The sequence below is a fragment of the Meleagris gallopavo genome, chromosome 4 (genome assembly GCF_905368555.1).
Source record: "Meleagris gallopavo chromosome 4, MGAL_WU_HG_1.1, whole genome shotgun sequence".
Taxonomy (NCBI): domain Eukaryota; kingdom Metazoa; phylum Chordata; class Aves; order Galliformes; family Phasianidae; genus Meleagris; species Meleagris gallopavo.
In genome coordinates, this window is record NC_139407.1 from 14,167,082 (window position 1) to 14,194,723 (window position 27,642).

Genomic DNA, 27,642 nt, shown 5'->3' on the forward strand with positions numbered 1-27,642 from the left:
TGCAGAGTAAGGAATTTAATCATGAATCTCCAGTATCAAGGCAGGAGCTTGGTCCAGCACTTCATCTCAGCGAAAATGCAACATACATAAATAAAAATGAGTGAATCTAACAGAATAAGGAAAAATGTTTCTCTGTCCCCATGCCTGCATGCTTATGCTCTCTACGGAGAATTTTGAAGCGACAGTTCTCAGCTCAGGCAACAGTGAGTCAGTTCTCAGAATGCCTTGCAGGCTGAACTGCTCAAACCACCACTTCGTTAACACTTTATCTTGAGTAATTGTGTTTTCTGTTGTGGTTCCATCTGAAACAAGGTATGTAATAAGGCTCTCAGTATGAGGATGACTGGGAAAGGCTCCCGAGCTATGGAATAGGCATTGGCATATCTCAGTCTCTCATGGTTGCACACGACAAGTTTTGTCCCCCTTCTCAGGCAGACAAGCTCTAACTTAATCAATTCTTCTGAATATTGTTAGCCTTTCCCCCTTTTCAAGTCTTTTCCCCTCCAAGGGCTGAGTGCTCATGAATTATGGGCAACAAGTCTTCAAATATGAAAAATGCATTGGGGCTTCGTTTTCACATGTTATCTCATAGTATAAAAATCCTTATACAAATGTTTTCAGCACTTAAGACCTTCCAAGATGTTATTTTGGAGTGCAAATCATTCAGGGGTTGATGTCTGCTCCATATCTGGAAAAGACCGGAGCAACAATCACCCAGCCTCTGCGGAGTCTGGAAGAAAAAAAGAGAAATCTTTTCTCCTTAATATGTATGTTTGGATAAAAAGATCAATCCTTGACATAAACTTCAGGGTTTTTCAGGGAACGATTACTTAATTATCAGTGTGATGTTTCCCTTGTGGTAATTCTCAATGATCCAGCATCTTAGGAGTATGCAAAATCTCATTATTTTCTAATTTCATCATGATCTCTGAGGTTTTGGATGTTCTCTGCAGAGACCCTCCTTCCCTCCTAATTCAGACCTTCAGTGTATTCAAAAGAACTTCAGCATGGTTTTGAAACCATGTGTGTGGATTTATTGAATGAGGCTGAAGAGCAGTAGTTGGGCTCAGTGTTTGCCATCTGACTTCCCCCAAGTCTCTGAAATGTTTTTTGCAAGGTATGCAGTTGGCTGGCAGGTATTTCTTGTTGAATATGCCTGTGACCCCTCACCACCTTCAGAGTGGCACTTCCCTGGAGCGTAGATAGGAAGATGCTACAAGATGGCTTCATAGATGTAGATGACTGCTACAAGAGAAGCAGCCAATAGGAGAGGCAGATGGATTTCTCCAGGCTGGTGCTTGCTTCCAGCCTTTAACCACCTTCGTCCTTACTGGTTATGGGACCCGTGAGTCCTTACAGGCTTGAGTTCAGCAATGCTTTGCACCTGTGACATCTGATTTAAAGATGAAGAGCTTAGGGGGCAAATGTATGAAGGATTCATGCAGTCTGCCTGAGCCAAATCTGGAGAAGGGTAATTTTTCCCTACATACTCTCAAGAATACTTTGGTTTTAAACTGCCTCTGTTTCATAGCAGTCAAAGGAAGCTAGGTGACTGCTGAATGTAGAAGTGTGGTTTTTAAGTTTGATTTATATAAATATACTTAATGGCTTTCTCACTGATCTGGAGATCAAGATATACCCTTTTGGATGGTGAAGCTTTTATTTTTAAAAGCTCTGCATTTTTGGCTTAAAGATCTCACTCATATTTCAGATTAAACTAAGTAAAGACTAAGACAGTTCAAAAAGGATTTCATACAATCAAAGTCATCAAAATATTCAAATATAAGAATGGTTTGAGTATAATAAGCTTATTAGTAATTAGTAACTATCTACAGAAAAGAGGAGAGAGCTTAAAACTTTTTAGTCAGACTTTTCCCTACACTTAAATAGATCTATAGGAATACATGGGAATATTGTGATCACTGTGCTGATTCAGTGGCTGAGAAGCTGTAAGAAGATGATATCCTTACTGCCTGGAATGTGATAATAGCAATATATGAATATCAGTGCTCTTGAGAGTATTTTGGTGACGTTTCATAGACAAAATCATTTTCCAAAGCAGTGCATCCCATTTACAGCTGGTAAAATGAGACAGCTTTGCAGAGGGAACAGAACTGGGCAATGCCCATCAGCTGGGAATGAGACTGTGTGGTGTAGTCTGTATGTCCTACATCCTATATGCTTACGTGGTGCCAAGGACCAAAATGAATCCTTCTAGAAAGAGAGCTGCTCAGTAAATGCGGCAGAAAACACCAACCTCTTTGAGTCCTTTTAAAGCAATCAAAATATTTTCTCAGTCAGTGATACTTCAAGAAGCGTGTTGCTTTGGAGGTGACCTAATTTTAACCTTTTTGAATTGCTTTATGATTTAGAACAGTCACATGCCAAAGCAGGGTCCCATTAGGGGATTCAAATCATCTGTTTACTACAGAAAACGCACACTGAGACAGGCTCTGCAGGCTCTTTTTTTTTTAATTTTCTTTTCTTTCTTTCTGCTGCAGGACAGGACACCACTGCTGTACCAGTTTGGGAGCAAAATATGGAATGTTCTTCACTGCTGACTGAGTGCAGGCAAATGAACAGTATTTATAGTAGTGTGAAAATCGGCAGTTAGCAGTTTCTTCACATTCTAACACTACCAGAGAGAACTCATTGTTTACAAGAAATCTGCTTTCCAAATCCGTTACGGTTCCCTTCAGCCTTGACTATTAACTATTTGCAAAGGGGAAACTGATCTACGCTTTGGGGAAAGATGGCAATGGAAGAGTACCTGTGGATGGTCATTGTGGGTTTCATCATTGCTTTTATTTTAGCATTTTCAGTGGGTGCAAATGATGTTGCCAATTCTTTCGGGACTGCTGTGGGCTCTGGTGTAGTGACTTTGCGCCAGGCTTGCATTTTGGCTTCAGTTTTTGAAACTACTGGCTCGGTACTGCTGGGAGCAAAAGTAGGAGAGACGATTCGGAAAGGTATAATTGATGTTAACCTGTACAACGACACTGTGCCGCTGCTGATGGCAGGAGAAGTCAGCGCGATGGTTGGTAAGTAGTGCTTTCCTGTTCCAAGTAGCAGTCACTGCATGTTTGTCATCCTGCTCATTGTGAATGTTTTAATTAAATTTACATCTTCCCATCTTCTGGACTCACGTCTGGTTTTGTACAAATAGTGGGGTTTGCATTCCCTTTTTAGGCTCCTACTTTTTAAAAGCATTTTTAATCATTTTCATTTTCCAGCTATTCAGCCATTTAACTAATAGAGGAAAAAATGTTTAACGTAATGGATTGTATAGATGTATTCCTAGAGTACCTAAAAAACGATTTTGGAGATTTACATTGTGGTAAATGGAAAATATGTCAGCATACCGTTTGTGACTGCAGAGAAAATCCTGCAGGAAGTTTACAATGAATTAAGTATTAAAGCAGTTGCCTAAATAGTTTTTAAAAATTAAAGAAAATGAAGCATATTTGCTTAAACTTGTGGTTTTTTCTGACTGATTGCAATTAATCATACGTTTAATCCTGCCCCATGACAAAACTTCAAAGAGCAATAAAGATATATGGTCACACATTAAAGGTATTTTTACTTTTTCTAACTCAAACCAGCAGCAGTTCTGCGTACCTCTGAGTCTACTCTGTACACTTTTGTTTGCAGTTAAATTAATCTCTGTTCAGAACAAGTGGCATATTCTGAGGTAAGTAACATTAAGCCCTGGTATTTCTCCTTTGTTTGTATGCAAGAGGCTTTGTGAGCTTTTGGAGAGCTCCCACAAGGATCAACAGCAAACCTGCTTTTAAAGGGCAGGATACAGCAAGCAGGAAGCACTCTCCCCAAAGTTTTCAAACAGAACCCGCACAAAAAATAGGTGATTCCATACAGAGATCTACTACATGCATTTTTTCCCATTTCTACACTTTTAAAAAATTCTAATGGATCAAGATGGGCTTAGACTGCCACTTTCTGGGCTGGACTGACGTAGTTTTGGTGAGTGAGAGGGGCAATGCTCCTCTTCGACCTTCACCACACCTGAGCTTCCTGAGAGCTGGCTGCCTTCCCTGGTGAAGAGGAAGAAGAGCCGATTAGCTGCTGTCTCATACAAGGCAACTGCAAGGAACATCTTCAGCACTTGTGAGCTACATTTCTTCCTCTATCTTGATGCCTTGCAAGGCCAGCTGCTGATTCCTGCTCTTGCCCCCAGGCTGTGGGATGACTAAGGAGTGTCACTGTGCTTGCAGTATTTACCCTTTTCTTCCTGAGATAGCTCCATCATTTCCGACTCCCACCTGAGAGCAGCTCACACCACATGAGACGTAAGTAGTGACTTACATCTCCTGACCACCACCTGCAGAGCAGGAGTCTTTTCCCCTTTCTGTATCTCTTCATGATGTTCTGATCCTGGCTGGGCAATGTTTTATGTCCCTTATGCCCCCTGTGGAGGCAACTGGCCAGAAGCTCAAGGAAAACAACTTATTTGCATGTGTGTTTACGTAAGCCTGTGTGAACTTCATGACCGGTTGCATTCCCTTCCTTCACTAAGGGCATTAAGAACAAATCCCACATTTTAAATCTCTGAATTAAGCACAAATTACCAACTGCAGGTTCCATTTTTTTTCCTCAAATCCACCTCCAGCTCTCCTCTGTATGTACAATATTTTCTCTTTGTTTTCTCTCCTGTATGTTCACGTTTCCTCTTTTTCATCTGCACATTTCTCTTCATTCTCTTATGCGTCATGGTCACGGTTCCATGAACAGAGTTAGCTTCTGAATTTCACTGAGGCTTCCACGAGCCAGCTGTATGGAGGAGACCAACAGTCATGGTGTCCTCTTTCAAGTTGTTACTGGAAGATCTCTTGATGCTTGCAGACAGCAGATGGGGATTTTCAGAGCAACCACCTAGTCAGAAGGAAGGAAGCAAGGAGCACTGGGATTGTCTGGGGATGACATAATCTGCATTTACATTCTGTAATGCAGCATTTTGTAATAATTTGTAACCTACTAAAATGTTGATTTTTGGTGGTGCGAATATTTGAGACTTTCATTTTTGGGATGCTGTAGCATACTTCTATACTGGAGCATTCGTGCTGTGGGCCAGGAAAACCTCTAATGAGCCCTCTGGTTTCAGGGCTGGTTTTGTCAAGGTTGGAAACATGCATTTTTCATTGGAGAGGAGTTAAGGATCGATGTTGATAGTTTAGGTGTCTGCCTTAAGGCATTGCAAGCCCCAGAGGGAAGTCCTGTTGTGGCTTAATTTGTATTTTCTTCTGTACTCTGACATGCTTGCTTTAACTTCTTTAGACTACAGATTGTCCTTCTTAGGCTGCTTATCAATCCTCTAATACTTTCCCTCCTGTTTGTTTTCTGGATTGATTAAATAAGAAATAGTGCCATATTCCCTGTTTCCCCATAAAAAAAACCCAGCTATCTCTGCATATTTGTAGTGCAGCTGTGACTTGGAAGCATTTTCTCTGTTTTTTAAAATGACTTCTTTTTGGTGCAATTATGTGGCTGACTTATCTCTTTGTTCATTTGGCTCTTCAGAGATGTTACCATGTGTGTTCCCTTTCACCTCACTTCCACTTGCTGATCTCTTACGTTCATGTCAAAGATTTCTGAGGTATTTATTATTGTTATAGTGTGTGGGAAGAGAGGCCAAAAAATGAAAGGGCAGGTGTTCTTTGATTGATCTAGAATTTCCAATACCAGTAGGAGTACCAGTTGTTTTGGGATAGCGCTCCAGGAAAGATCAGTTTTACAGCCTGATTGAGTTCCACACTGCATATGATGCCAGCAGATTGATCTGGCAAGACTAAGTGGATGGTATTTATAAGGCAGAAACTTGACTGTATAATGGCTTGTTTGAAGTGACAAACCAGTCTCTGAGGCTTGTTCATCAGAATGCCTTTCATTCTTCTCTTCAATTCTCTATACCTTCCCACCTGTCTTCTCTACCAACCTCTGCTGTCAAGACTGTTCCTTCACCATGTCTCATCGTGTGCATCACCCCTACGCTCCTTGCACTGGAGCCCTTGTGCAACTTCAAAAGGCATCAGTAATTGGCTCCTTGCTCTCTCCCTTCTTAATGTGTATGTCGTGGAGCTGTAAAGCAGCTCTTTTTCAATACTTTTAAACCCTGATTTGTAGCCAGAGTCCATTTCAAGATCTTCAAACCATCCTCCCCTGTTGGAATTGAGAATGGAGGCTGGGATTTGAGTGACAGTGTGTGTTCAGCAGCCTTGCTTTATCACCTGTGTCCGCTGCCGATCTGTGAAGACTGATGGCATGAGCCAGAAAATATGGGATCTCTCATTGCAGTTTGATTGCTGTCACCTTGGAGCTTCATAACATATTAAGATTTTGTCTCAAGACCACAAAGTCTTAAGATGAAAAAGAGATATTACTAAGAGCTCTCTAATATTCGACAAGCAGAAAACTTGAATCATGGCCCAGATGATTTTGATGTCCCCACGCTAGCCCATTGCAAGAGGAGCAGAGGACCTTTTGTGCTGCAGTATGAAAAGAAGAGCGTGGAGCTGTATGCTGGTGGGCTCGCTGTCCAGCTGTGGTCTAATCTAACCATCACAATCTTGAACCAAAACTGAATACAAGGTTCTCTCTGTGGTGCTAGGAATCTTTTTTTCCACAACTTGAATTCTCCAGTGCTGCAGTGAGCTACAAATGAAGACAGTGAGCATCTTCACTCCCTCCTCAGTCAATTTATCCTGTAGAGTACTCTGGATAGTGGCTGCACATCACTGAGAAGAGGCATGAAAGCCCCTTGAGCCAGGATTTGAGCCTTTCTCTGGTAGCATCTGAATTCAGCATCTGGGGTATCTCACCAGTGAAGCCATGGTTGGCTCCTAACACTGGTCATTTGGAGGCTTCCAGGTTTGTTTCTAGAGAATGAGGTTTTCTAAGCTTGATGCATACCTGGAACTGTTTGTTCATGTGATTCAGTGAATTAACTGAATAGTGAAAAATAGTGAAAGCCTTCAAAAAAGAACAGTCTTGTTGTGCAGTGTTAAGTGCTGTTAATAACAAAAAATAATAAATAAGATGCAGCGTTCAAAGCAGCCATTAGACTACTGTAGTATCTGCTTTTGCAGTCAGAAAAGGAACAAAATTCTCTTTAGGAGATCTCTTTTGTGCATGTGGAGTGTAGTCTGTGTTCATAAAAGAGCAAGGGTATGTCAATGAGAATTTTCTGTGTGACTTTTCTTTTACTACTGTTGTGTACAGTTTATGCTTTTTCCCCTTCCTCACTTTCCAGGTTCTGCTGTTTGGCAGCTGATTGCATCTTTCTTGAAACTCCCAATATCGGGGACACACTGCATTGTAGGTGCTACTATTGGATTTTCCCTCGTTGCAATTGGCACACAGGGAGTTCAGTGGATGCAGCTTGTCAAGATTGGTAATTGCCATTTCCTTTTATGTGGGAGGGTCTGGGAAAAATTGTGCACTGACTGCAAAAGCTTTCACAGAAGCATGGTTTTTCTGGCAGCACTACCTCTTTAAATTATTTTTCACCTGCGGCTTGCAGTGCATCTCCAGGCCAGCCTGGAGAAAGGTAAAATGCAAGTTATGCTTTTCCAGCAGTAAGCTGAGGAAACATTTTGCTTCCCAGACGTGCTTCAAGGTGACATTCCTCCTAATGCTTTTTGCGGCAGCTCACACCACCTCGTTCTTACTCTGAGGAATATGAATGCCCATAGCATGTGTCTCCACCCACCAGATCTAGGAAGGTGGAAGCTGAGTGCACAGCACATGTTTACATCACAATCTCCCACTGCCGCCATCAGCACCGCCAAGCAGGGATGTCAGGGAGGTTTTTGTATTGTTTTGGAAGCCTTGTAACCCAAGTCATATCCTGAATTCTGCATTAAAAGGATTCAAGGTTAAAGGCACAGGAATACAGTTGAGCTTTAAAGAAGTTTTAGCAATGTGTATTTTTTTTGTAATTCTGTCAAAAGTAAAATGAAGTTTTTAGTGAGCTTGGAATGACAGCAGAATCAACCTGTTAGCCATGTCACAAACAGTAAGTTTCTGGATCCAATAAGAAACTGGATGAGATTCCAGAGCCATGCCCTAATCCTGTTTTATTGAAATCAGTGGGAGTTTTGCCACCCACTTCTGTTAAATTAGTACTGAACATTTGCAAATCTTGCCCGCAAAAAAATTTATGTGCATTGTTCTCTGCAATTTGTGCTTCTGTGGCATTTCGGAAATTGAGACTCTTACCCTGTGAGCCGCATGACATCCTGATAGATGCAGTTACTTGCCACTTACTTGCACCGTTCACAGTTACGGCGATCAGGAATTTTTAGTAATTCTCTTAGTCAACTCTGCATCAGCTCAGATAATTTTTTCCTGATTAATTTGATAACTAAACTTGCAAAGTTATTTGAAAATGTTTTGGCTGATGTTTCTAATAGTGCCTAGCAGTAGCTTGACTTTCAGGAATGTCAGTAGAAATTGAGCTGCGCCAGTTGTAAGTAAATATCTGAAACATTCCAGTTCTACAAGAACAATTTTGAATGCATTGCTCATTGACTCTAGCTTCTTGACTATTATACATGTATATAATACTATATATTTCATGTTCTTTTCTGTCTGTTTTTTTTTTCAACACAGTTGCCTCTTGGTTTATTTCCCCACTGTTGTCTGGCTTGATGTCTGGAGTACTTTTTGTGTTGATTAGATTCTTCATTCTAAAGAAGGTAAACAAATTCCATCATTATAATGAGTGCCTGTTACAAACTGCTATGTTCTGGCCCATCATTTGAACGTGGATATTTCCACAGAGTTGAAAGTTTGTGGCTTGCTTTTTGGATAGGAGACCAGTCATTCTTTACCTAGCCATTGGAACTCTGTTTGTTCTTAGCAATTCTGAAAGCTCAGATTAAGTAACAAGACGCATATTTGAGGCTTAGAAAGCGCTGTGCAAGTGCTTCATAAGCTAATTAATGTAGTATGTTCTGTTTCGTTGAAAGATTATACTTTGACATTGCTGCTCTATTAGTACAAATATTTCAGTGTTGATTTAGCTTTATGGTAGCAATTCAAACTGTTATTTATAAAGAATAGTTCTCACTGGGAGAAACTCTCATTAATATTTCAGAGAAATTTTAAGCTTTGGTTTTCTTCTGCATCAGATATTAGAAGATGGGCATCTGTTTATTTACTAGATTCTCATGAAACCTGAATCAAGGGGTTTTAGTGATCTCAGTCAGCTTTGAGGTAGTATTAGTCCATATATCTCTAGTGTGGAAGATGACTTTCTTCCCACCCAGCAGAGACTGGAAACCAGAACACTTTTATCTGCTCTTTTCATTTCTCTCACACTATTCAACTTGCTAAAATAGGTGGTACAGCACATGACAAGGACCAAAAATAAGGGATACCATGTTAGTGGTTATGCAGGGAGCTTAAATAGACGAGGAACTAATTCTTTTGCTATATATAGCACCACCTGTAACCTCAGCTTTATCATTCTTTAGTTCTGATGTAAATAAACTTCAGTGATAAAAGCAGGTGGCAAATTTGAACAGACACAGCTTTGAATTTAAAATGACTTGATCTGCATAAAGGGTGAGATTCTGTAGGGAAAACGTTCCCATTCAAAAACTTCACATGAAATTAATCATCAAGATCACATGAACGTGCCCTTGTGCACGTAGCCCTGGTGTCTCTGCATGACTTTAGGAAACAAAATCTGGCCAACCACCTCTCGGCTTGATCAGGCTCTTCCCAGCTATGTAGAGCCCATCAAAAGGCCAAGGCTCTCTTTTCACAAAGGCTTTTTCCGTGCATTGCATGGTGCATTTCCTCAGCCTCTTTCCTCAGCACTGTCAGCTGAGCCTCTGCTTGTGAGCACCAGGGGCACAAGGCTGCACAGCTGTTTGCCTTCTGTGCCCATTGCTGAGCTCTGTGCTGGGCAGTGAGGCATGGTGACATGCCTGCTTCAGTTAAAGTGCTTGGTCTGGCAGCCAGGACAGACCCCTGCAAAGTAAAATGCTCACAGAAAGAAGCTTGCCTCCAGGTCAACCGACAGGTCTGCAGCAGACCTGAAGCTACAAGAACAGTGTTAGGCTTCCCCAAAATACTGGTGCTTGCCAAGACCATCTCTGGAGGTTTGACTGTAGCCATCCAGGTCAAGATCCTTTCCTCACCATCCACCTGAAGGCTCCACCTGCTTGGCACTGGCTTGGGAGGATGTTTTTTCCTTATGTTGGTTCATGTTTATATTAATCTGTTGGAAAACCTAGCTAATGCTTACTTTTTTTCCTGATTTTTCTGCAGGAAGACCCTGTGCCCAATGGTCTTCGTGCACTTCCAGTGTTCTATGCTGCTACCATTGCTATTAACGTGTTCTCCATCATGTACACAGGGGCACCAGGTGAGCAAGCTGTCTGCAGCCAGAGGCATGGCTGGGAGGTTTCCCGCAGTTGTGTTGTTGCGTTCATTGTGGATAACAGTTTTCCACCAGTGTGCTTTTGGGTAGCTGTAAACGCTACATTGCTACTTCTTTCATTAGGAGTTCACAAGGGCAAGAGTAAAACATGTACTTGCATGCATTCTTCTATGTGTACTTGTGTTTTTGTGATTCCCCCCTGAACACTGTTTAGTGCAGATGGGCACAGCTATAAAAAAATTTTCTTTTTAGAGGAAAGGGAAATATCGACCTGCCAGCTTCAGCTTTATAAATCTGAGGTGCAAATATGTAGAGCAAGGAGGGAAGATCAGAGCAGTCTGGTGCACTCCATTAGTGCACTCCATCTAATGCTATAGCTCCACTGAAACCAGCAGAGTCATGGTTCTGATGAATCTGGCACAGAGTCTATTAATTAAATATACTTCTTTATTTCCCTTCAGTGATAAGGAGCCCAAAGTCTTTTCTGCATTTAATACATCTTTTCTCTTGGGTGCTTTTCATTGCAACTCAGTAGAAGGAAATGATACTTCATTTTCCTGACTTTCACTACATTCGTATTTTTGTTTTTGTCTATTTATATATTTTAACATGTTTCTATATTTACATACTTTAATTTGCATGTATATTTTTATATATTTGCACTTATGTGTTTATGTTTAAATTTGCTTAAGCAATGAGTACTTAAACATAACCTTGCAGTAAGATAGTTCAGAAAAAAGTGTTCAATTCTCTCAACTACATTACTGAAGAGTCTGGTCACTGAACGTTATCTTTAGATTAGATCATTGCCCTGGAGCAGTGAACGATCACACAATTGGAAAGAGACTCCAGTCTTTAACGTGCCCCCTGAATTAAGAAAACAGGTTTAGAAAGTGACCTTTTCTGAATGGAAATCTGTTTTCTCTAAAATGTGCTGTACTAAATGTACTAGACAAATGCATTTGTTAAACTGCGGTTTATCAACTGTGGTTGATAGCGTAGCATTAATGAAATTAACAAAAAGCTTGCAAAGTTCCCACTTTGAGGGAAGCATAATTCAACTTTTCTTTTTTCTTAAGTCAAAATCCTCATTGGATGGATATCCAAGATGTTTCACAGTAAATCAGCTGTATAACCAACATTTCCTGACTAATTGTTTTGCAGAAGTAGGTCAGGCAGTCTGCAGTGACTCATTAAGCCAAATAAATGAAATAAGAATCTTAATGTCCCTTCTGTTTCAGCTAAGCAGTCTCTAAAGTGTGTGAGTGAAAAGGTAGGATTCCATTTTTGATATGAAGAAAATACGTGTTTACAACATATGTCAATTCTCTATCGCCTCTACTCTGGCAGCGTTTACGAAGAAGTATGAATCAACAACATAAGTTGCAAGATAAGCACGCATTGATGGAACAGAAGGGTCAGAGTCCGGGCTCTTTCTTCATCAAGGGCCTGATCACACTGGTTAATTGAACAGGAGCAAGGAGATCTCTTGGGAGAATGGAAGCCAAGCGGTCTTAAAGGAGTACAAGTTGTTTGCACAGTTTCACATTGCAGGACTGGAGCCTCGGTTCAGAAGTGCCACATGAAGCTATTATTATAAGCAGATAATGGCTTAGATTAAGCTAAGCAGCAGGTTTTATTGACCAGAGCAGAGGTCAGGTAAATACTTAACCTAATGGGCAACAGAGTTTAACATGCATTAGTATATACAGCAGTGACAAACTAGTTTTATAGCCTGATACGCTATACAGCTTTATACCCTGATACGGGTGTTTTGCCACTGACTTCTTTGGAAATGAGGTCACTGGGAGGTAACAAATTGCTTGGAGGATCGGTCCCATAAATGTTAGCAGGTCATCTAGACCTTTGAATATTGCATGTATCTGACATATTCATGTTAAAAATGAGCAGCTCATTCATGTTGGGTTTGAATACAAGGCAAACACGGGCTTTTGCAAGTCTGATGTTCCACTGCTTGAGATAAATAAGTCAAGTTAATTTACAGTTTGCTTGGGTTTTACTTTTGTCTTCACAGTACTTGGACTGGTACTGCCAATGTGGGCTATTGCTCTAATATCACTCGGCGTGTCCTTAGTATTTGCTGTCTTAGTTTGGATTTTTGTATGCCCCTGGATGAAGAGAAAAATAGACAGTAAGTACTTGCTAGATGAAATGTGAATGATTTCAAATTGTGGAGAGTTTCATTTCAGAACTGAAGTGCCCTTGAAATGTCATCTAGTCTAGTCCTCACCCAGGCAGGGCGAGCTGAAGCTGTTCCTCATGTATTTATGTAACCTGCTCCTAAAAACCTGCAGTAGAAGAAACTCAAAACCTCTTTAGGCAATCCATTGCAGTGCTTATGCCTTCCAGAATCTAGCAGAAACAGGAAAATAAATCCTGGAATATAATCCACTGTATGTTTTGTTAAGGAAATATTTAAGAAAATCTGGCAGAATGATTATCTTCAAGTGACTAACTCCACAGTGAGCTGGACCGATCGCAGCTTTTACTTTTACAGTGTTTTACTTGTTTGCTTTGCTACTTTCAGCAAATAGAGCATTGCAAAATCAGAGAAAAGTTTTGGTTTTCATTAATTAATGAGCAGCTTGGTGCTTCACGTCATAGACCTGTGCTGGTGAAGTTATAGAATACTTTAGCATTTTCTCAGATGAATTTAACAAAGCTAAATGTTAGAAATAAATAATGTGTAAGAAACAGAGCCAAGCTACTGTATCTACGTGGATCTGTTCCATTGATGCAAGCATTGGAAACATAAGCAGTGTGACAGAGAGGCTGAGTTTAGAATTACAGTTCTGTTATTTCTTTAGGCCGGTTAAAGAAAGATGCTGCACTGTCAAGGATATCAGATGAAAGTCTTGATAAAATTCAAGATGAAGAAACACCAGTCTTTAAAGAGCTTCCCGGTGCCAAAGCGTCTGATGAGAGCTCAGTTCCCCTTACTGGCTCAGTAACAGAAGCTGCTGGGGCATCAGATACTATTGCAAATGGAAACCATCCACGTGTACCTTATGGTAAGAAACTAAGACAGACAACAGTCTTCTTGTTTTGATAGCATGTTTTGCATGTAAGTCTCTATCATAAATGATAAGTTAGTGTTTGGGATGTTTGGCTCTAATCCCTCTTCACCACTTGTGGAGAAAGATTCTCATTTATAAGTGACATTTTCTAGAGAGAGCCTGAAAACAATTTTGTTTGGTTGCCTGTGCATTTTATGAAAGCAGTACTTACTTTCCTTCCTGCTTTACTTGCTGTTCTTAATGATCTTTCTATCCTTCCAAGTAGTGGAAAAATACAGAGAACATAAACAGCTGATGTTTGAAGGTTATGTGCAGCATAAAGATTACTAGCGGGAGATGAAAAGATTTGGGTTTTAGTTGACAAAATGTATGACCATTTGGAGCATGTCCGCTAGAAAAATCTCATTGTTTTCTGAACGTATATTCATCAGAAGTATGCTTGTGTGCATAAAGCCCTTTTTGTTCTATGTGGTGGCATCACCCCTCTCCCACCCACTTGGAGTCAGCTGACTCTCATATCATTTTACTACTGTCTATGCAACCCCGTAATTTGGTAAGTAAATGCCTGAGGTATTCAGCTGATTCTCACAAAATCAAAGAAGTCACTGTGGGAAGCTCTTTGAGCATGAGCTTCCACTTCAAAAACAGATAAAACAGTTCTGAATGTTGCACAGTGGTAATTTGAGTTTCTTCAGAAATATTGGCTTAGCTGTGATACGTGTTCTACTGCAGACATTGATGCTAAATGCGTATGGTAGGAATAACTATGTTGATAGAAATAAAATATACGTAATACTTGAGTAGCTGAGAACATTTTTTTGCAGAACGTGAGCTTTTTGTTTTGTTAAATTATTTTTGAGATGTGTAAATGTTTTTTAAACATAGGGGTTTTTGAAATGTGACCTCATATTCAGTATCAAATTGCAGAAAGACCACCTTTCCTGACATACTTACACATATTCAAAGTAAAGAAAACCTCAGAAAAGAACTTACTTAACAGATAAGGAATTTTTACATAACTGAGTTTTCAAAAAAAAAGAGCTCTTGGGCTTCAAATATCACCTTTGGGTGGCGGGTCCTAAATGACTTACTGCAGGTTCTCCCAAATGTTTGTGGAAGATCCAATGCTGGAACAAAGATGTTTTGTTTTGTTTTGTTTTAATATACTTTTGATGCAATCCCAATTTTTGATGGGAGAATTTATTTTGCAGTGGATTAACTCTTCACTCATTCAAAGCATGTATTGCAAGTTAGCTTTCTTTGTCCCATACCCTGTGATGGCTTTTTCTTTTTTAGCCATTTCCTCTCTTTTTTTCATCTTGTGAAGTGGGAGGGGGTTTTAAAATTGCGTTTCATAGAAATAACATCTCTAAATCTCTGCTTTTTTTAGGAAGGGCCTTTTCTATGACGCACACTTCTGTGAAATCCCCTGTCTCTAATGGCACTTTCAGCTTTGATGGCCAGGTGAGGAGTGATGGCCATGTCTATCACACTGTGCACAAAGACTCAGGTTTATACAAAGACTTGCTACACAAAATGCACCTGGACAGGTCCACTGATGAGAAGCCTGCTCAAGAGAACAACTACAAACTGTTACGACGCAACAATAGTTATACCTGCTATACAGCTGCTATCTGTGGCATGCCTGTGCATTCCTCATTTAAGGCAGCAGATACATCAACTCCTGAGGACAGTGAGAAGTTAGTAGGAGACACGGTGTCCTACTCTAAGAAACGAGTTCGCTATGACAGCTACTCCAGCTATTGCAATGCAGTGGCTGAGGCAGAAATTGAGGCGGAGGAGGGTGGAGTGGAAATGAAGTTGGCCTCTGAACTCGCAGATTCTAACAGGCCCCCAGAAGATCCTGTGGAAGAGGACAAGGAAGAGAAGGACACGTCTCAGGTCCATCTGCTTTTCCACTTCCTCCAGATCTTAACAGCCTGTTTCGGATCCTTTGCCCATGGAGGGAATGATGTCAGGTAAGAGTGTAAGATTGCACAAACCAGCAATTTTATAATTTAAGTGCTTGGAGCAAGATTTGATAGCTGGTCAGAAAACTTATTTTGGCAGGCAGATGATAATCGGCCTTGTATTTTCAAAGATTGTTATGCTGATGTCCACAATGCTTTTTACAAGTTTGGCTGCTAGGTCTATAGCTTCTTTTCTTCTCAATGGCAACATCTTTTCTCAGCTAAGAAACTGTGTAGTAGCTAGGTTAATTCAGGCTTAAGCACTGAGAGTCCCCAAGAGATAGATGCCCTGGCATACTGACCACTCTAAAAACAAACAAGACAGTCGCTGTCCTGCAGAGTTCACAGCCTATTTTAACTACAACATTGGTGACCAACAGCAAGTGACAGGTTTAGGCTATTTTCGTAATTAGATTAATTTCTTCTCTCATCATATTACATGACAAAAAGAGGTGTATGAAGAATGTCTTTCTGTGGATTGCTGCAGTCTTTATAAAGTTCCTTTTGCTTTGAGTAGTCCAGGCACAAAGAGGGTCAAGGACTACGTGAGGCGGTATGCCACTAAATAGCCCAGAAACTTTTAAGAAGCCTTGATGTTATTTTGAAGTTTATAAATGCAACACTTCTCCATCTGGCATAACTCTCTTACCAAACTAAATGTCGCTAACCCTGAGGATCCCTGGGCATGTTTCTGTGCCTTGTGCAAGAAGAGAACATGAACTGGGACAAATCTCCTCAGAGCTCAGTTAGAAGATTCCTGTCTCCTGACGCAGTTCTGATACGCAGGATTTTTATCTGGAGCTGCTAGCACTGCTGACTTACTCCTTTTTTTGACAGAAGAAGCCAATCAGCTCATTTCTCAGTCATTTGGCTTAAGAATATCGGTCTTCAAACACTGTGGCATTAGCATCATTTTCAAGTAATAAAGAAAAAGGATCATCCTCTGAGAGTCTTACTTCCTGTTTGTATTGACTCAGCTGACAAAATCTTGGAATTAGCCTTAGAAATAGTTTATCTGCATCTTTTTGCCATCCACTGCCAGATAATATTCTGTCAGAAAAACACCCTTACAGAGAGACAGTGTCTCTTTACTCTTTTGCCCATCTCTTTCCCTGCTTTTTTTTTTTACTCCATGACATACAAGACTTTTGACCAAAGGACTCAGGAAGTAGGCTCAGGGTGGAGCACTTTATGCCTTCCTCAATTGCTCATCTGCTTACAAAATAGCTTTATCTGCACAGACATGCTGCACCCTGCCCTCTCAGTGGGTGAAAAGTGGTTTGCATGCTTTTCCTATGGGAAAATATTTTCCTTTAGGATTGGTCTGAACTGCCTCTTCCCCATGCCTGCACTGATCCACATGATAATGTCCCCGCAGAGATCTCCTGTGACAGCCTGCTCAGAGGGCCTGACTGTAGAAGCAGCAGTCTGTTGGGTTAAGCTTTGGCCATCCCGAGTCCCCTTCTTGCTGAACCCTTACAGTTGTAGATGTGAGTTACTGGTGTCAGTTTCAACATTTGCAACGGGGCTTTACAGCAATCATAGCTTTCATAGCCCTCCTTAAGCATCTGTGCAAACACTGTCCCACACAGCAAGGAGAACAGTTATTGCTCCTAGCTGTTGTCAGCTGCCCAATTTAACTCACAGCTCATCTCAAAAACACTTAAAAACATCTCTGCTCTCCTCATCCATCCAGTGTCCTGGAAATTCAGCTTTTTGAAGAGCCTTCTTGTCCTCACTCTTGCTACTGCTCTCTTCATTACAGGGATCTGGTTCTGAGAAGGATGCCTTCTGTCTGTGATGATGTCTTCCCTCTGGATCAGAGGGCAGCATTGTGACTGTCTTTTTACTTGGATGTTTCCCACTGATCAGGACCCGTGCTCAAGCACTCTGAGCAGGAGCAAAGGCCCACGGAGGAGTGTACCCAAGTTCTGGCAGTGGCCAACAGCAGGTGTCAACAGGAAGATCATATGAGGAAGAGCAAACAGTACTAATATTACTTCTCATGTATTCCTTCTCCCAGCATCTGTAGCTGAGAGGCTGCTTACCACAGAGCTTTTGTCTACAGCTCTGCTTTGATGGCTTTCTATTCTAGGACTTTGTCCCATTACTTTCTGAGCTCTTTTTGTTTCTTTGCTCGTGCTGAAGATCTGTTGTCTGTTTAACTGTTGCGTATATGGGAGCTGTCCTTTTCTTGCTGCACTCTCTGCATCTCATCTCTTCCAGGTTGCCTTTTTGAGACTGAAGGGAGAAGAGACATGCCCACGTAGGGTATGGATCTGACACTTGTATTCCTTGTTTCATTCCCTGCTCCTTTTGTAATAACTTGTGAAGCCCCTTTGTCATTTGTAAAGAGCTGAAGTGCTATTTGAATAGATTTACTCACCATTTCTGTTTTTCTCTTGCTCCCTTTTAGATGGTTATTAATCCCGAAGAGAGGCTTTCCTGTCATCTCATGACAGCTTAATTTCTGTGAGGGCCCTTGTTGAAGGACCCTGTCAAAATCCAAGCACAGTGCATTCATTAAGTCAAGTCAAGGAGGCAGCACTTGGTTATGTCAAGATTTCTCTTGTGTCAGATAATCTTGAGCTGAGCTTCTAACTTTTGTAGCAGATGAATGGCTTTCCTTTGCCTCTCTTCTGGGGAAAGACCATTGTGGGAAGTTTGCACTCTACAACAATAAGTACCTGTGACACTCACATGTGCTCTCTAACTGATGTCTATAGGTATTCCTCAAGGACTGATATGTTCTTGCAAGCACCGCTTGTCTTTTCTGTCAGCAGATGAAGGTAGAAATTATTAGAAGTGAACTGTAAGGATGCAGTCCGTTCAAAAATAAAATTTTGAGTTATCATAGAATCATGGAATGATTTGGGTTGAAAAAGATCTTAAAAATGATCTAGTTCCAGCCCTGCTGCCATGGGTAAGGACACTTGCCTCTGTATCAGATTGCTCGAAGCCCATCCAATCTGGTGCTGACCACCAGGGATGGGGCATTCACATTTTCTCTAGCCAGCGTATTCCAGAGCCTCACCACCCCCTTAGTATAGAATTTATTCCTAATGTCTCATCTAAATCTACCATCTTTTCACCTAAAGCCATTACCCTTTGTCCTATCACTACACTCCCCCATAAAGATTCCTTTTCCAGCTTTCCTGTAGTGCCCCCCCTTTAAGTACCAGAAGGCTGCTATAAAGTCCCCGCTGGTAGTTGGTAGGAGTTGGACAGGATGAAAGACGAAGTTCAGACCCTGTTTGATGGTGCTCTGTTGTGCCAATAGCATAGTTCCCCCAGAATTCCCCATTTAGACTGGCTTGTTGCCTCGGCAATATCCTTTCCTGGATATTTTTTTAATGTTTTACAGATCTGTACTTACTTCTGTCAGTGTGATCTTCCCAAACTTGCTAGCAACCATGTGTTTTTATTAAATACATTTCATTCCAAGATCTCTTTTAAGCTAAATTCATGTAATTGCAAAACAAAGAACAAGTTAGCACATTTTGTCAGAGCTGTTAAAAATGCAAGAAGATGGTCATGGATCTAAGATCTTATCCCAGGTTGCAAATGAATCCATTCTTGCAGATTTACTGAGTTCCAACTAGCTCATGGAAGCTAAAGACAAAAATGCTGAGTTGATAAAATGCTCTTGGGATGCCGATTTCTATCCTGTTGATTGTGTAGCGCAGATATTTTGCCTGTCTGCGTGTCTAGCAGAGCAGAAGATTTCTTACTGGGCTTTTGGCTCCTCAACATATTACATAAAGATCTGCAGAGCTTAGGAGACAGTGTGTAATTTTAAAAACAAGGGAGCAGAACCTCACTAGTAGCACGGCTTTCTGTCCACATTTCTGTGTGAAAGCAAGCGTTGGCAACCTGTCTTCCATCACTCTCTCCTATTTTTTCTCCTGGCTTCCTCATTCCCCTTCCTTCTGCTCCTTTTGAGTGCTGCTGCTGCTGCTTTCCTATTCTTTCTCATCCTTGAATCCTGACATTAAAATCCTGCTTGCCTCTGCATTTGATTTTAAACTCCTCACTCCTATGTTCAGGGCAGCACCTACTTCAGCCACAGCTTTTTCCTTGGATTTGCCTTCTCCACTCTCTTTTTTTTTTGTCTCAGAACTGTCCCTCCTCATACTTTTTCTATTTATTTTCCATCAGGCTGTTTGCTATTATCCTAGAGATGGACAGGAGCAGATGAGAGGAGCAAAGAGAGACAAATTAAAAGCTGATAGAACAAGTGCAACTTGCAGGTGGTTAAATGGTTACAATAAAAGGCAGCAGCATATGGTATGGACTGAGCCATGTTACTGCTCTGAAACTCTTGATGGAGCAGAGGTGCCTTGTATGGTTTGGACAGCAGTGTAGCGAGCAAAAAAATCATATGTGAATTTCCCTTGTTTCATTCTGCAGTCCTTTCCCCTGGACCTCGGAGAGCTGAATCAGTAGTCTGCTTTTGACTGCAGAACTAACTCAGCATAAGGGTAGATAGACCTTAGTTTCTTCAGAGCTCATCTCTGCCATTCAGTGTTGCAGTGATAGCTATCAGCAGAGATAGCAATTGCTATCTCTGGGCACTGATGTTTGTCACTGGAGTTCTGGCCAGCGGCTGCAGGGATCCTTGCCAAGGCAGCTGTATGTTAAAAGGAGCAGGGAGCCATGGTGACTCCTTATTTGGCAGCCTGCTCTGTTCAGACCATCCCTTCCTGCTGCAGTACTCATACACATGGTGTTGGGGATGCTGGAGCTCTTCCAGGGCCAGGACTAACTGAGCCAGGCCCAGAGCCGCCTTGTGACACTCTGATGCACAAGGGCTGAATGAAATCTAAAGAATTAAAAATCCCAATGAAATGTGTTGGGACAGACCCTCTGAAAAAAATGTTGTTGTTGGATTTAATCAGTGGCGCTGAGTGAGCAGGTCACACTGGCTTGGCATCCGAGCACAAAGGGAGCACGTCAGGTCATTGCAAGGGCAACGGAAGAATAAAAAGGGCAGGATGGAAAAAAAAACCTGGGCCAGGAGCGTGACATGGGGAAAGCTGCCAGCTTCCTAAACGCTTGTTCAGAGCCAGCTTTCCAGAGAAGTTAGGCTTTATTGGTCATCAGGGATTATATGCACCTATGGTTGTGCTGGACCGAGTGCATTTCTGTATTTCTGTAAATACAGTTTTGTTCAGCAGGAATCCTGGTGATCCACAGTTCAGTGCCACAACTGCAGCAGCCTGCAGTTACTGTATAGATGCAGACAGGGAAGAACCATCAAAGCTGTAGGACTGATGCTACATAACAAAGCCTGAGTTAGTCCTTTCCCGAAAGCCAGGGAAGTTTCAGACCTATTTCAGAGCTAGAGAAAAGTATTTTGTATATTTCTAAAAATTATTTTAATGTCTTAGAAGCTGAATCTCTACCAGACAGGGAATATATTGTTACTGAAAGTGATGCGAGTGAAACTAGGAAACATCTACTTGCCCAAAGATGGATGAAGGAAACTTCTCCTTTCCCATCCCTAGGCTTAACTGGACTTAAGGGTCAGAGCACACCAGCAGCACTGGGACTCACCTTTTCCCCTCTTCTCAGAGTAGATGCAAGGAAATGAAAGGAGCAAAGGGCTAGAACTTGTCAGTATCTCACTGCACACAGAGCGCTTAGTGGGATTCAGTTTCCTTACTGAATAAGGGATCTACAGGAGATAGATATAATGAGGCCAGATTACAAAATAAACATTTCTTATTTCTTCCCTGAGAGCTGCAGCCAAGATCACTTAGAATATTTTGGAAGCTAATCTGTCTGTTACTACTGAGAGCAGCCTGAAATCTGATTTCTTTGGTTTTCAATAGCAGAATGTCCTGAAAGTGCAGCTGGTCTCCTGAATAGATTTGGATCTTGTGTCTTGAATTACCCAGCTAAGTGCCTCTGTAGCTGTGCCATCACTTCCTTGCCACACAGGCTAGTGAGAGAAGAGCAGAAAGAGACTATTATCTCTCCGTTTGCCGGAATCACACAGCACAGACATTTTTGGGAATGGCTTGTCCCTACTGGTGGTGCAATGGCTCAATGCCGTTTGGGAAGCGGCATTTCTTCCCGTGTGTCTTTATCAACCCTGCCTCTCGAAGAGGTAGGACTGGCAGGAATGTGTATTATTCCTGTGCTGCAGTGAGTGGTAAAATGTATTTCATCCTTTCATGGAGCCTGCAGGGATTTATGTTTCAGGGCCACCATTTACAGTGCACATGAGTGAGCTACAGGAAGAAACATGTGGTTTTCGTGACTCAAAACACGCCCAACGCTTGCACTTCATGGGGCGTAGCTGTGACACACAGTTGTCACACAATGGTGTGTACGCATACCCATGATACGCAGTTCTGTAGATTTTTGGAAGTAGGTTAAAAGCAAGAGCCCTTTCTTGATAATCTGAGATCTTTGGAGATTAGGATCTATTTTTTGCTGTTGGCACACTGCGTGGGCAAACTTTCCTTGCAGTGTTAATCAGTTACGTGATGTCTCCGAGCAGGACGGCAGTATAGAAAAAAAATATATCATCCCACTTAATTTCCCAGTTGAAGTTCAGAGGCAAGTTTACTGTCATTTGTGAAAGCCTGTTTTGGAAAATACTTGAATGAATTGGAAATTCGTAACTGTATGTGTAGTACTGGAAGTTTAATATAGATTTCTCAGCTATTTTGCCCATAGTTGAGTTTGAATCAGCAGTAGCTTCTTCCAGTCAATTTGGAAAAATGGCAAAAACACAATCTGACTTTCAGGTAGCAAAGAATCAAAGCATGGTCATCACATAGCCTGCAGCTCACAGATTTTATAACAGAAAGCTTAGTCAGAGTCTAGCATTCAACTACAATTAGATTTTCTTTTTGAGCAAATCACTAAAATAAGAAGTAGCTAGGAAATAGAGTGTTGCTAGTTCACAAAATATTATGGCAAGTTGCATGAGGTTTGGTGATTTACAGAGTTCTCAACTGATAGCATCCTTTCACTTCTGAAAAAATATTGCACTTTAAAAAAAAAAAAAAAAAAAAAAAAGTTGTGATCTTTGTTCCTATAGACAAAGAACTGGACATGTGACCCAAAAGCACATAAAATAAAATCTCTACTTGCATGCATGTGTGTGCATGTATGTTTGCATGGCAAACTGGTAATTTCTAGGCCTGTCTTATGACAGCTGAATGTTTTTTGTTATTGGTGGTAATACTATCTGTCTCTCAGGGGAGAGGCGAAGCCAACTCTATTTATAGTTCAGATGAACTGTCAAGCGTTGTCTTTCACAACAGTTTTATAAATGCTCTGGGACAGATTCTCAACTGGCACAAATCAGCAGGAAAAGAGAAGTCATGCCAATTTATGTTAGTTGAGAAAGCTAGAAGATAACCAGGAAGATCAGCAAGCACTTTGGAAATGGTCCAAGCTGCTTGACCGTGCCATAGTGACACGTGTCTGTGAGTGCAAGTGCTGCTGTAGGTGTTTGCTAGTCCTGGATCATGTGTCTGCAGGCGGCAGGCAGCTTGACACCTCTCATGCAGCCAAGACCAGCAGAAATAGTAAAAACTGGGCATGGAGAGCATGCTTCGTGGCAGACTCAGGAGCTGGGACTCTCTTGCCATAATGTGTTATAAATGCAGCATAAAATTAACTTGCATTGGAATCCTCTTGTGCTCAGTGAAAAAATGCATATTATGACATTGATTTGTAGATATAGGAAACTAAAGTAGCACCCCAACAGAGTCTGTGTTATCTTGGCTTTTATATGCAAAACTAAGTTATGCAGTAATGTGCTCCAAAGCATCCCAGTTGCATAGGAACCTAATGGCAGTTTTACAAAGAGATAGAAGCAGATGGGAGTCCAGACCCACTTGGTGACTACCTCAGGCCTTTTTCTTTTTTCTCTTTCTTCTCCCTCTAAACTACTATGAATAAGACTTTCCCAGGTGGGACCTCCTGGGACAAATACACACTGGTTAAAGCAAGTAAAAAAGCTGCCATGGGAGGGTAAGAGAAAATCACAACTTCAAAATATTTGTGAAATGAGTGTTGGCCAAACGCTTGGAAGATTTTAGGTCTGTTTTTCTTCTGATCCTATCTTGAATCAAATGACACTGGTGGGAAATATTTTGCAAACCACATCCTAGCATAGCCCATATCATGGTTCAACTGCTTAGTCACTGAGCTGCAGGAGACATCTGTTCACCACAGAAGGTCTTAAAACAAAGTCTTTTATCAACCTATTACTGATGTGTTATCTCTCTCTTACTCTCCTGTTGGGACCGGTTGTCTTCCATTGATGAACTCTTCCTAGTCCCAAAGATGGCTGGTTGCACATGGTAATAGCAGTGTCTTGAAGATGACACATGGTGTATCAAGATCCTAATCTCAGCAGTTTGTAAATCAGATTTGTTCATTGATAACTTTTTGGCAGTTTTGTGGTGGGACAAGGCCAATGGCTTCTTCTAGAGATGTTTCTCACTTGGCACAGGAAGCTCTGATACCACAAGTCCCTGGGACTGGACCTGCTGAACAAACCCGGAAGCCATGCAGGTAGTAGATTGGAGACCCCGGCTCCACACCACTGCCAGTTTGCTGCTTGATGGTAGCCTCTTGCAGGTATTTAGTCTGGGAGATACAGTTGTTCCTAGGAGTTGAATGTTTAAGCCATATTGAAAACAATACATAGAGAGGAGAAATGTCTGTGTGGTGTAAATAGCTACCCAGTGGTGTAGATACCTATGTATGACAGTGCAGTTAATTACCTTTTCGACTTCTCAATATACATTGATCCAGCGCTCCTCTGTTTTCTTTCCATCCAGAGATGGTATCAGAAGTGTTGCCCTCTGTGGTTTGGTACAGTCTCCTTCGATCTGCAACATTATCCACTTCAATCCTCCATAGCTAGGTACAAGTCAGTGGAGTTTTGCCTCTCCCTCTCTTGCCACAATAAGAAAATAAGCTTTTCTTTGAGGATTAGGATTAGTTGATTCGCAGAGTTGTAGCATTTGCAAATAATTAAAACTGGATTTTAGTACAAAAGACCATCGTTTTCTGCTGTTGTTTTTGAAGCCTTTTCTGCCTTCCCATTTATATTAGGACTGACAATTATCCATGCATAATCTCTTCAGAACAGTCAGGAATCAGTGCTTGGGCTTGCTCCAAAGGCACTTGTTATTTTCCACAGGAAGGTTGTCCCTATCTCATTCACCATTATAAGAAGGGAAAATCAGTTTTCCCTTTACTGATCAGATCAGTGTTTTAGTTACTCTCATCCACAGCTGCCTTCATTAGTTGAAGGTACAGCGAGTTACCTTTCATGCACAATAAGGCATTAAAACATGCATGTAATTTAATCTGCACCTGCAAACGGTGGCCAAGAAGTTGCAAGTCAACTTAAAAATAATAGAAAAATGCTTAGTTCGTGTATCTTTTCTACTTTCAAAACAAAGCAATTCTTGCATTCAGGTATTAAAGCATGACTGTACTTTGCATTCACAAAATTCAGCAAATCAAATGTATATTCAGGTATTGAGATAGAGCAGAATGTCAAGGTATATTTGTTAATGGAATTCACTCTTTATTTAAAAAGTATTTAGTTCTTCATTGAAGTGTCTTCAAACCCACTGGATTTTATTATTCATGTTAGCTCACAAATTTATTTTCAGCACTTTTCTCAAAATCTTTAAGAATTATTCATTCCTTTTTATACCAGAGAGTGTTTTCAAGCACTTTTGTTTGCCTTGGTGTTTGAGTGTTGTGTATGTTTACAAGGCAAAATGCCTTCCTGGTCACTTTTCTGCAGGGGCACTTCTCAGTTTTAGGGTCTGGTTCCACATGGACCAGGAGAAGGGAAGGAGGATGTGTTGTGTTGCTCAGACATGCTGTGCTGGCAGTACTGAGAACTTGTCTGTTAGTGTGCAACCTCTTCCCCTGTAAAGATGAGATTCAACTAAATGATTGACTGTAGGTTGCAGTAGCTTGCTTTGCTCAACAATTGACGTTAAAAATGTCCCTTGTTCCAACTGTGTGCTTTGGAGCAAGACCAGCAGCTAAATTGAGACAGGGTGAGCATAGCTGTTGGTGCTGCACGTGTCATTCACCACCACCGGCTCTCTGTTATCACTTTACAAAGAAGGGAGCTTCCTGTTCCTATTCAAACTTTTTGAATGACATTGGGCAGGTTTGTGCTGCTCTTTTTGTTATTTAGATTTACTTATAATACTGCCTTGCTCTCTATGCTTTTACAGTTTGTGCTAAATGCTACTCCACAGGGCAAGCTTGGTTTTAGTGAAAATGGAAAAAAAAAAAGAAAAAAAGAAATGTCAAAGTTCTTATCTGCTTTTTTTGAATTTAAGCCTCTACAATAACTGGATGCCATCTTCCAAGTTCTTCTGCTAACTCTCATTCTGAGAAATGTCATGTGTTTTTTCAGAATAAGCATAGTCAGAAGCCTTCCTGCAGGCACTGGAGCGCGAGCAAGGCACCAATATCCTGCGGCATGCCTTTGGAGTTGGGGACTTCAGTGTCACTGAATTTCCATGGATTTCTAGATAGCAGTAGCAGGATAGTGAAATGAGCTTATGCCATCTAGATGTCACGAAGCAGTTCTCTCTGATCCATACTAATCAGTTATGCAGTGCATTTGGAGTCACCTTCCCAGCCACATTCTTCTCATACCTCTAAAAGTTGTAGGTTATCAGACTAGATAATATCTACATCTTCTCTAAAATTCTCTAGAATTATTCATTAATTTCCTTCTTTGACAAAAGATCGTTTAATTCTTGAATTTTAAAGATGCAGAGCTCTTGAATTGGTAAACTTTTAATTAACTTCAGTATGATACTGAAAATGCTGCTTTTTGTCCCAGAACAGACATGTAAGGTATTACCAACTCTGACATTGCTGGAAATGATTTATTAAAGGTGAATTGTTTTTAGTACTTGCTATAGTTATCAGTGGTGAAGTAACATCTGAAAAAGCAACACGATAAGAGTCCACTGCTGCAGTCTTCACAAGTGAAGAGGAGTGTTGCTTGTAGGGTCAGCAGTTCTGCACACACTATGAAGAAAAATCAAGCACAAAAAATTCCCTTTGAAGGCAATTACCTACATTTTTATAACTTGAGTGATGTTCTTTTTTTTTCCAGCAATGCAATTGGTCCACTTGTTGCACTGTGGCTAATCTATGAACAAGGTGGTGTCATGCAAGAAGCATCAACTCCTGTCTGGCTGCTGTTTTATGGAGGGGTTGGGATCTGTGTGGGTCTCTGGGTCTGGGGCAGAAGAGTTATCCAGACTATGGGTAAAGACCTCACTCCAATCACACCCTCAAGGTAGGTGATCAGTTGTCATTATGCTGGTTGATCTTTGTGTGCGAGCCAGTCTGAGAAACTGCTGTGGCAGTACTTTGCTGGTTTTGCTGTGCTTTAATGATAACCTGGCTTCGATTTCTGTGTCTTTCTAAAAAATGAGAAAGAAGAGAAAGAAAGGAAAGATGAAAAAAAAAAGAGAGAAAGAAAGAGAAAATTGAAAAATATATATATACTTGTAAACTAATACAGAGTGAGTTTGAGGTGTGGAGGTCTGTGTGAACAGAATCTTCTGCTGATGACCTGACTAACATGGCACAAGGTATATGTGGAAATTGTGAGGTTACAGTAGCTTTCCTGGTGTGCTTCAGACTATTTAAAACCTATGTATTTATTACAGTAATTTTTGTCCTTGGTACGTATTAGAGCTCTACTGGTGCTTAACCAAATCACTAATCAGGCATGATTCACTGCAGCATAACATAGCAAAAGCTCCTGACGCAATGAGCCGTGCCACCAGTTGCTGCAGGTGAACTAGCTCATACTGTTTCCATTATTCAGCAGTTCCTTGTTCTCTTTATTTGTATGACAAAAATCAGTTGGAGATAAATGGCTGAAGAAGACACAGGTAAGACTTTGGCAGACCGCACGTGGTATCAGTCCGAGCTGATGCAAAGAGTGATTGTGAAGTGTTTTCTTATGCTTCCCGCAGTGGATTCACTATTGAGTTGGCTTCGGCGTTCACAGTTGTGGTAGCTTCCAATGTTGGACTTCCTGTCAGTACTACACACTGCAAGGTATGCCTTCGCCGAGCGACTGCAGTCAGGGCAGTCTGGACTATTCATCTTTAACTATGCTGCTCTGATCAGTGGATAATGGCACATTTATGCAAGGGAAGTGTGGCAAAGGGAAAACAGCCCTTAAAAAAAA

At 41.1% G+C, this 27,642-nt stretch overlaps 1 protein-coding gene and 1 long non-coding RNA gene across 3 annotated transcripts in view; one reads left to right on the forward strand and one right to left on the reverse strand.

Moving 5' to 3' along the window:
* LOC104910564 (uncharacterized) overlaps positions 1-27,642 on the reverse strand; it is a 60,474-nt gene continuing 32,832 nt past the window's right edge. The window contains exon 3 of one of the 2 annotated variants that reach the window (XR_793197.4): positions 1-26,462. This is a non-coding gene — a long non-coding RNA (uncharacterized LOC104910564). Of the gene's footprint in view, positions 27,632-27,642 lie in introns of both variants that reach the window. The other variant, XR_014882763.1, reaches the window with a different exon arrangement.
* The window catches only part of SLC20A2 (solute carrier family 20 member 2), a 30,607-nt gene continuing 5,717 nt past the window's right edge, over positions 2,753-27,642 (forward strand). The window contains exons 1-9 of the mRNA XM_003205466.5: positions 2,753-3,041; positions 7,265-7,405; positions 8,626-8,711; positions 10,294-10,390; positions 12,441-12,557; positions 13,234-13,437; positions 14,834-15,422; positions 26,551-26,736; positions 27,425-27,509. Coding sequence (XP_003205514.1) covers positions 2,753-3,041; positions 7,265-7,405; positions 8,626-8,711; positions 10,294-10,390; positions 12,441-12,557; positions 13,234-13,437; positions 14,834-15,422; positions 26,551-26,736; positions 27,425-27,509 — 1,794 coding nt within the window. The remainder of the gene's footprint in view (positions 3,042-7,264; positions 7,406-8,625; positions 8,712-10,293; positions 10,391-12,440; positions 12,558-13,233; positions 13,438-14,833; positions 15,423-26,550; positions 26,737-27,424; positions 27,510-27,642) is intronic.